Genomic DNA, 10,229 nt, shown 5'->3' with positions numbered 1-10,229 from the left:
TGTATATGAACTGGTGAAGAAATTCTTCAAATACTTTGTTATGCATATCTTTTTTTATTAACAGTTATCTTGAAGAGAGACTATGAGAGAAACTAGAACTGTATAGCTATCTCTCAGACACCTTTTCACTGAGCATATTGTTCCATTCTCATTGCATCAAATCCACATTTAGACTCTGAAGAATCATTCTCAGTGGTGAACTGGATGCTCATTACACTGTGCAAATAAAAATGCTTGAGGGCAAATAATTATTGCCTGTCCCTTCACACACATTAAACATGGATCATTTGTGATTCTTTGCTTTGCTGAACACAAAAGGTGGAATTATTGGGACTGGCATTTTGATCTGCTTGCTTGTGTGATTTTCACACAAAAGGTGCATTCTAATAATAACTGCAGTTCATGGAATGCAATTTCAGTGCAGCATCATAAGGGATGAATGGGTCATCTAAATCAAGTAGGGCACTTACATGGAAGAATACTGATAACATATTTTATATAGATAAATACCCAGATGATTTTATATGATGAGACTCACTGAGAGTTGCTGTTCACTTTGATCTGTTTGAGTCTGCAAGGATACATCAAAGGAAGGAAACCAACCGTTGAGAATAATGTTATGTACTGTCATCCACTAATTATTTTTTCAAAATGTCAGGCATGTCCAATGTCTTTATTGGAAACTCATGTTACACATGTGTAGCCAGTGAAACTCACACCCCTTCTGTCTGGGTGAATGGGCAAGATGAATGGCCACAGGTGACAGATGTCATGATCAGCGTGTTGGTGGTGGTTTTCACTGATTGTACAAAAACAGGGAGGTAGGGGATTAACACATGGCGTGTACAGTAAATGTTGAGAGTGCAAGGCAGATTAGAAACTGCTAATGGTTGTTAAATAATCTTTGAGATATTCAGCATTTGGTATTCTCTATTCCTCTGGAAGTCATGAGATCCCACTCACTTAAGTTGTAACGTGTATTTGTCCTTTGGCTGACTATATTGTGTTTTGTCAGAGAGTATCATATATCAACAACACACAACCCATTACAGAACGTATGTGCTTGTATGAGACCATACCAATACTGTCAAACACATTGGTACGTCTCCTCGATGAAAACCATAAAAATCAATCAGAACAACACACGGGGACGTGGAGCAGAGACGACAAGGCCATCAAACGCTTCTAAGATCAGTTCAAACAAAAGCCGACTGCTCCACACACTGACCTCCAAGACCTGGGGGCAGACTGGGCAGCAGACAGAGGCAGCTGGAGGCTCAGGCTCTCTGTCACTATTTGTCACGGCCTCAGAGACAGCACCAGGGACCAAACACCTGTGAAGCAGAGGACAGAGAGGAAGGACAAAAGGATTCATACTGGCAAACCCTCCCACAAATCTCAACATTAAACTCATCGTCTGGGTAAGGTGCTGTATTAGACCCCCACCCCTCCACCCAACAATAATTATGTTGGACACTATGTTCTATATAAGTATATATACTTTTTTGATCCCGTGAGGGAAATTTGGTCTCTGCATTTAACCCAATCGGTGAATTAGTGAAACACAAACAGCACACAGTGAGGTGAAGCACACACTAATCCCTGCGCGCGGCTGCCTGCTACAACGGGCGGCCAGGGGAGCAGTGAGGGGTTAGGTGCCTTGCTCAAGGGCACTTCAGCCGCGGCCCATTGGTCAGGGCTCGAACCGGCAACCCTCCGGTTACAAGTCCAGAGTGCTAACCAGTGGGCCACGGCTGCCCACTATATGAGCTCCTGCCCAGGCAAAGCCCTTGAATTCACCCCCTTAAGGCAGTATAACTATACATTCACACATTGATAATATAATGTGTATGAGAATATCTCCATTTTTGTGTGGGAACTGTTAATAGGTCATTCTGAGGCACAGGAAGTGTAGACACCTGAAACAAACTATAATTGTGAGAGTGCATAGTAATGCACTGTACTATATATGGCATGCCTTTCGTTTTAAGAATAGATGTGCTTTAGATGAAAACTACACATGACACCTTTATGTCACTCAAGTGGTAAAGTATGTTTTACCTTAGAGAGCTGTTCAGGGTCATAGGACTACATTATGTTAATATAAGACGGCTGTTGTCTGTCACAGGTCAAAGAAATATTAGCTACCATCAGGGTGCTTGCTTGGACGCCAAAATTATTATTATTTTTTAAATTGCAGTTCAACTAAATGTACCGGGCTCCCCTTCTCTGAAATATCCTCTGAATGATAACAGCTGTGCCATACCCATAACCCTAGAGCATAAACCAGATGAAACCATAAACCAATAAGAAATTGATTTTAATGTTACTATTAGCATTTGCGCACCACACCCCAAGAACAATTAACATGCTATAAAATGTGCTGCATTCTTTTTTTTAATAATTAAGTATTCCTTTTTTAATCATGGGTTTCCGCTGTGCAGTGATTCACATCTTCGTCCCAAAGTGGCAAAACTCGAGGGGGTGGATACCTTTATATTGCGTAGGAGTGGCATTAAAGACCACGAGCGCAGAAGACTTGGAAAAGGCAAACGAGCAAGTTGGGCAGCGCGCGTCAGAAGAGCCACTGGGATGCAGCATCAGCATCACTATGACCAAAGGCAAGGAGAAGTAAAGCCCTCACCCCCGCCGAGGACGCAGCAGTGGCCGGGAGCTTGATGGTGTAGATGAGACGGAGTCCACTTGTTCCTGCTTCCGTTTTGTTTTTCTTCTGCGGACAATTTTCAAAGGTGGCAAAACAGCAAATTGTTCGTTAGTTCCAGGATCCTCTCCGAAGGAACCATGGATTACTCCGGTGGACAAACTCTGATTAAAGTATTTCTGTACATACTAATGGGTAAGTCGATGCGCACACAAACTACATTTAAGCTAAGGGCATGTCAGTCAGCACAGCAGCCTGTAATGCCATTGGGGCTGGAGGGAAATTAAACTTTCTTGAAGGAATAGCCAAGTCGAACAAAATGTGGTATTGAGATCAATTAACTAAGTAGATCATTAGTTAACATGGTAGTATATTTTAGCTATATAAATAAATAATGACATTCAACTAATTCACTCGTTCGAATCAGCGTGGTGCAGATTCCTTGACGATGGCTATGCTGCTTTTGGGTATTTCTAAAAAACATGAAGGGGCGCGGAGTGTCTCTTAAGGAGCACTTGCATGCTGCACAAGAACGTCATCAGTGCCATTGCCTGGCTTGAGTCTTGGGTTAACCCTCCATCTCGACACTATCTGAAGACACCTCACCTCAATCATGTGTCGTGGGCGTGGGCGGCAGTTCAGGTGTCTGTGTGATACTAGACGGAAATTCTCCCTATCTCCCTATCTCCTATCTCACATTGACTCCTTTATCCCGTTCTTCAACTCTATAGAGTGTTTGCCTCTTGACATTTAGTTAGCACATACACTTGTTTTGGCACATCAAAGTCACATCATGTTACAATGGGCAGTGTTTTTTTTAAATTTTATTTGAATGTGCATTCTTAGTAGAAGAGGTGTCATTTTCAATATTTATCTTGAACTAAATACTAAAAAGAATGATGTGCCCAGACAAAATAGGATATTTGATAAGAGCATGCGCTACAGCTTGAATGCATGAATGTAGTTCACTATTACAGTCAGTTACAAGTATTGTGTATTCATGAGCGATGCTAAAGGGCTCAGCTTTCCTAATAGGATGCTAATATATTATACAAAATAGGGAATACACTTGTAATTACTAATGTATGCACTTGAAATGCACTTTGTAGTTTGCATTTTCATTTTATTTTTTTATGTAGAATTTCCTCTGCTCCAGCTTAGTTTGTTGTCCAGTTTGGGACTTTTTCTTTCTTTCTTTTTTTTCTTTCTCAGTCTTGTAGAAAACAAAAAGGTCTGGTGTGGCATTTATAGGCAACATATATTGTTCTGAGGCTTTAGCTAAAGTATAACATGCCATTAATTGAGACAACAAAGTGGTTTATTTATAGATATAAGTCTATTATGTTTGGAGAAGCAGTAGCTAGATAAGGACTGTACACATATTGCAGTGTTGAAACATCACAAGTCGGGCTAGATTTATTTGTATTGCAGCGATTGTAGTTTTTTTTTCATCTTTTTGCTCAGATTGACTGCACTGTTTTATGCTAGATGTTTGTATCTCTCTTGTTCAGCTCTTGACCACTGTAATAAATCTGCAGTACAGTATAATGGCATATCTGTTCCCACCAAAATAAATCAAAAATATTTCTTTTCATAAACTTCTGGCTCAGTAGATGAAACTATTTGATCTCAGCCTCAAAGTATTCAGGACAAACATTATACAGTATTTATAAAGTTTTTTTTTAAAGCACACAAATAGGGTAATAGGATGCCACAGATACTGTAGATACAGATACAAATATAACAATATAAGTTCTAGTAGACAGTAAAGAGAAGCAAAACAGACTTAATAATCATATTTTTCTCAGAGGTAAAATAATCAAAAACAGAAATGAAAAGTCGTACAATAAAAGAAAATGGAATATGTCCAATCTTGTCTTTACATTTATTTTCAACCAAAGACATCAGACCATCTCTGTAAACAGGCTGCCACAATACTGTAATTCTTTCATGACAGAATCATGATTCAGATGCAATAAATCTGAATAGGAACGTGCACTTTTGTGGCAATCTGGTTTCTAACAGCTTGTTATTGTCATGTCATGAGCTCAGAAACTCAAGTGAGAGTGTTCCAAATTAGTCCCAAAACATGGTCATGACAGCACAATGTCCTGGGCTCAGTGGAAATGCAGACGATAATCACGTGAACCAAGACTGGGAGTGGGGAGGAGTTGAGGGGAGATGCGTAATTTCGAGCAGACTCCAATGGGAAATAAAAAAGAAAGAAAGACCCAAGGCCAAGCCCTTGATAGATGCTGCTGCTGCTCTACAGCAAGTGTTTGGGGGTCGTGTAGCACTGAACTACTAGATACTTGATCCACAGTCCTGTTGGGGGTTTTACAACTATGGGTAAAATGATCACTCTTTCGATTCAAAATAGTTAACATAACTTTGTCTGTCATGGTATGTTGCGCTTGTGCGCAGTGTGCCTATACACATGGTTTGGTCAAATTGCCTTTGTTTTCAACAAAGTCAAGTGATTTATTTGTTTAGTTGTATTTATTCTATTTGAAGAAAATTGCTGAGTGCTAGTTAATTCTATACGTTCTGCCCCCAAAGATTCGTAGTGAACAGAACTGCTAAATTATGGTCACATTCACACAAGCCGCTCATATGGAATCAATCTTCAGTTCGCCCAGCAACATTGTTTGTAATCGGAAACATAATAACATTAACTGTCATGAGTTGCAAACAACTTTGCATTCATTACATTTTTGTAGTTTTAAAGATGATTAAGATGCCATCTCCTTCCTTGGTAATTTGTTTTGTATGCTGAACCCAGAATCATTTTTAGGGCATTGTTACGATACACCAATCATTCTTTGCTTCTTAGCCATGCTATTGTTATTATTCAACACACACAAGTTAAAGCAATCAGATGAGCCATAGACATCACATAAATAGCAATACAATACATAGCAATGCGCATTCACATAAGTGAGAGTCGTAACAGAGACTTTCTAATGAGGAGACACAGCACTCAAAGACTCAAAAGACTCAAAGACTCAAAAGCACTCAAACATATTCCGCTCCTTCCTCTTCTGAGAATCAAACTATTGACTCATTGGCTGGTGGTGGTGCTTAATACTGTATCTGAAAGGAACAAAGGTTTCTCTAGGTGCAATTCACTTGTCAAAGCAGAAAGTTATAAATAAGGTTAATTAAGATTGGGCAAGTCATAAATCATAATCATAACCGCACCTATCTGTCTATATGGTTACTGAATATCCATATATATTCTGTTTTCCTCATAATATATTCTGTTAATACACTGCATATCTATATTATTCTTACTACTATTATATTGTTACTGCTACTACATTGCACATACTGTATCTGTACATAGTGTTCATACATTGTTCATATCACATAGCCATATTTATTCTGCTCTTATATAGTAACTAATACACTGCACATATTTATATCTAAAATATATTACTCTAAACCATCTCCTGTAAACCTACTGCATACTACTGTCTACACTGCACATCACCTGTCTATACTTCGTAAATCACATTGCACTTTTCTGCTTTTTTGCACTTCTGGTTAGATGCAAACTGCATTTTGTTGGCTTGTACTGCACTGCACAATTACAATAAAGTTGAATCTAATCTAATCTAATCTAATAATCATAATTTAAATTGAATAACCTTACACACGTTTCCATGTAGCCAGTTGCCAGTGCCTACTTAGTTTGCTCCATCCTTTTCTAAAAATCCAACAACTTTGACATCACCTTTTGTGAAAAAAAAAGTTTCCTCTGATATATATAAGGTACCCCAAGTTGTTCCAAACCTCTTTTTAAAGGACAATGTGCTAACAGCTATGAAGCCACAAGGTGATGTTTGCTCACTGCAGGTCGCTTTGGATTAAAACATCAATACAATAACTGTATATGAATCAGCATCTGGGAGACTGGAACTGACGGCACACTAGCTATTTTAAAAAAGTACAGTTTGGCTTGACTGGAGGACATTACAGGGAGAGAATAAGAACACAGAGCGTAAACAAGGGGTTCTGGCTGGACGCCGCCGGTCAGGTCTGGTGGCGGGGAGAGACAGTGAGCAGATCTCAGGCGATGGCTCATTGTGTGGAAATATCTGGGGTCTCTTGAGCTCATGCTGTCAACACGAGGGCTGTTAGCGCTGAAATGCAGTGGAAATGATGTGGTCGGGTGTGAGAGGAAACACGGATGAGTGTGTTGGTGAGGAAAGATAAAATGTTGCAAGGTCCATTTTTCAGGCGCAGTTGCCACTTCAATGGCAAATGGGTCGGAAGCTATGGCCTGGGGACTCATATTTTAGGTCTGATAAAGTCATGAGAGAAGTCAAGTGAAAGATTTTGGCTCTGTAACTTACTGGGCCTTGCAACTGAGATGCTCTTGTCGTTGTGGATATAACCAGAATTGTCACATGTATTACCAGTTTAGAAGCTGAAAATAAACAGAACTGCTGAGTGTAATTATAGGATTTGGGACATGGGACCTAGTTTGGAAGAGAGGTCATTTTTCAAGTATTGAGCAATCCGAAACCAGACTTAAATACAAGATGCAAGGTTTAGGTCTTTCGATTTGTTGCCTTGTTGTGTGTTGTCAACCTTGTCTGAGAGTGTGAGTTTTGATTGTATGATCTTGAGCATCAGTGCTTAGGCATGTCAAAGAGCTTGATGTGACAGTTTTGAATTTGATTGACAGCTAAGAATATGATGTCAGCTGCACATACTTTGCAGCCAGGTCAGCTGGCACCCCGAGCAGACTTAAAATCAGTTAAACAGACATTAATCACTAGTGCACATTGATACTGATAAAAATCTGTTCGACAAGCTCCCCCTGTCAAGATCACTTTCCATAGCCTTCCTTCCAACCTGGGCTCTCCCTCTACCTGTCCCTCCTGTTTCTTTCTTTCTTTCTTTCTTTCTTTCTTTCTTTCTTTCTTTCTTTCTTTCTTTCTTTCCATACCATTCTTACCATTGAACAACATCAGGAGCAGGAGTCTAGAGCAGCTGTCATTTATCCTACTTACATCTGATTCTCACCCAAGTCAGGCACACTTCCAGTTCCTCTGCTTCCATTATGCAGTCTAAGTGTTCTTCTGTTTACAGAGTGTGGTAGGTAAGACCCTCTTGAGTGCCATTATCCAGCTTCTGGAATGATCTCTCCAAAGCATTCCTCTGATTATCCTTTGCTGTTCTCATTACAAAGACACAGTCTCATTAGAAGTCTCTAACAGTCGGAAATACTGTCGAAAGCCTTTAATTTGATGTTATCAGTCACAAATGTAATCTAATGAATGTCTAAAGCCTTTAAGTGTCTCTGCTTTCAAACTCATCAAACTAATTGAATTGGACAACAAAACTGTCATAACTGACTGAGATGAAGGCAATTTGAGAGACTAATGTACTCATAAGCAAGCCTGTTAATGCTATATATTGATCTTGTTTAACTTATACACTAATTTGTTCATAGCTCAGACATACATCATTTTCATAACTTTCATCATGTACTCATTTTCATCACCATTAGTGAAGGTGACATTTTGGGCTAGAATAGTAGAAAGTTTTCAGGAATGGATTGCTACACCAAGTGTGAATACTGATACATCAATGCCAAATAGTTTTTGACATGTTTGTCATTTAGTGATATACAGTACGTGTATTGAAAAGAAATTCATCATTGGGCCCCAGCTTTGGCGCAACTGGCTGGGGCACCTGCACCGTACGCCGGCGACCCGGGTTCGATTCCCGCCCCGTGGTCCTTTCCGGATCCCACCCCTGCTCTCTCTCCCATTTGCTTCCTGTCACTCTCCACTTTCCTATCATTAAAGGCATAAAGCCCAAAAAAATATGCTTTAAAAAAAAAAAGAAATTCATCATTGATGTATGTGCTTGGAAAAAGAACAGACTAATTTAATTCCATATACTTGTCAATCAGAGGACCCAAATATGATCAACATAGATGGCATGAACCATCTACGTAATTGTTTGTTGCTAATGAAATCACTAATTTGATTATCTCTTAGGCTACGTTTATACGAGGCAGAAGAGGCAGAAGTGGCGTCTTGTCTTCATTTTTTTATTCGCGTTTAGACGAGCATTCTCAGGGGGAAATCTTTGTTTATATGAAGACGCAAGATTATGTGATATTCGATTGGATATGCATTCCAGACTGCTGGGTGGTGGTGTGATAGAACCCCGGTAAGTCACGCGCAGACATTCTAATTTGACAGTTTATGCCAGAGAGGTAATCAAGGATCTTGGTTTAGCCGTTTAGACGGAGACGCAACCCGGGTCGTCTTCAAAACTCTACACTCTGGAAGGAGTCTTCAGATTTTTGCGTCTTCAAGCCCCGATGGCGGGTCACCGTGTAAACGAAAGGCACTTATGATAAAATATTTTGTCGTCTTCCTTCGCAATCGTTCTCGTATAAACGGCCCCTTAGTCTTCCATTTGACACGCAGTAGGACTCGCATCACCATTAACTAACCTACGTGCATTATTCGATTGTCAGACAATTGTGTTCCATCGGGCCGTTGCGAGGGAAGTCACATATCACTTCAGGACTAAAAGAAGTTTGAGCTGGGCTTGGTCCATGCCATTTCATAATGTTGTAATGGTGCTCTTCTTTTAGAAATTGAAATATTTTTGTTAGAAACAAACAAAGTTGAAGTGTTCCAAGTATGCCGAAGTGTGTATAAACAGTTTTGCCATTCTGAAAGTAAACATTGCTAATTAAGCATAATATTTTCTATGGAGAATGAGTCCTAGGCTTTCACCAGAAGGGTCCAAGAATATACTCCCCAAATATTATGATAACTGTATTTATTAGGCTATAATTATGGATAATATTTTGAGGTCAATATTCAAAAGCAACTGCTACTGGTGAGAACAAAAATGCTAAAAATCAATGTTATTTCATTGAACGCCGTCTGTTGAAATCACATTTCATGCCAGTTCTTATTCCTCACAGTGGATAACAACCAAAAGACACAAAAATAACTGTTGAATATGGAATGTGTATGTTTGTGCAAACAAAGTCACATTCAAACAGCGGGAGAATGTACAGAGCTTGTCTGCCCTGGTTTTAATCACAGAACAGCAAAGCACCTTTGCCTGTTTTCCTCTGTCTGCTATGGGGGAAAACAGCTGTCCTGTGTGCTTTGGGGGTAAAAAAGCTGGGCCTGCTATATGCAGACTGTGGTGCTTGGTGTCTCTCCCCGATGGGTCGGTCTCTTGCTCTCCTCTCATGTGGAGAATAATTGCTCGGAGATGATTTGGCGCAGGAGCGGCGGCTTTGACTGGAAACAGGCGAGCTCCAAAGGGGTTTTAGGGACAGAAACAAACCAAGGCATGTCCAGAGCTTTACAACAGTCAGGTCCCAAAAGTCCCCAAAATTGTGAGGACCCTGTAAACAGGCCGGGGTGTGGGTATGTGGGGCTGGCCAGTGAAAATCAACATGAATGTCTAAACCTACTCGGCCACCGAAGTGTAGGCTACAATAGCAGCTTCACAACAGCTTGTTTTCATGCAGTCAGAACTGTCAAACATGCCTGCTCAGCAGTTGTATACATGG

At 40.1% G+C, this 10,229-nt stretch overlaps 1 protein-coding gene across 1 annotated transcript in view; it reads left to right on the top strand.

Moving 5' to 3' along the window:
• Window positions 1-2,572: 2,572 nt before the first annotated feature.
• The window catches only part of ltk (leukocyte receptor tyrosine kinase), a 57,908-nt gene continuing 50,251 nt past the window's right edge, over window positions 2,573-10,229 (top strand). The window contains exon 1 of the mRNA XM_048228717.1: window positions 2,573-2,857. Coding sequence (XP_048084674.1) covers window positions 2,803-2,857 — 55 coding nt within the window. The 5' untranslated portion in view covers window positions 2,573-2,802. The remainder of the gene's footprint in view (window positions 2,858-10,229) is intronic.

The sequence above is a fragment of the Alosa alosa genome, chromosome 19 (genome assembly GCF_017589495.1).
Source record: "Alosa alosa isolate M-15738 ecotype Scorff River chromosome 19, AALO_Geno_1.1, whole genome shotgun sequence".
Classification (NCBI taxonomy): domain Eukaryota; kingdom Metazoa; phylum Chordata; class Actinopteri; order Clupeiformes; family Clupeidae; genus Alosa; species Alosa alosa.
Note: the sequence above shows the minus strand (reverse complement) of the source record. Positions and strands in the feature narration are given on the sequence as shown.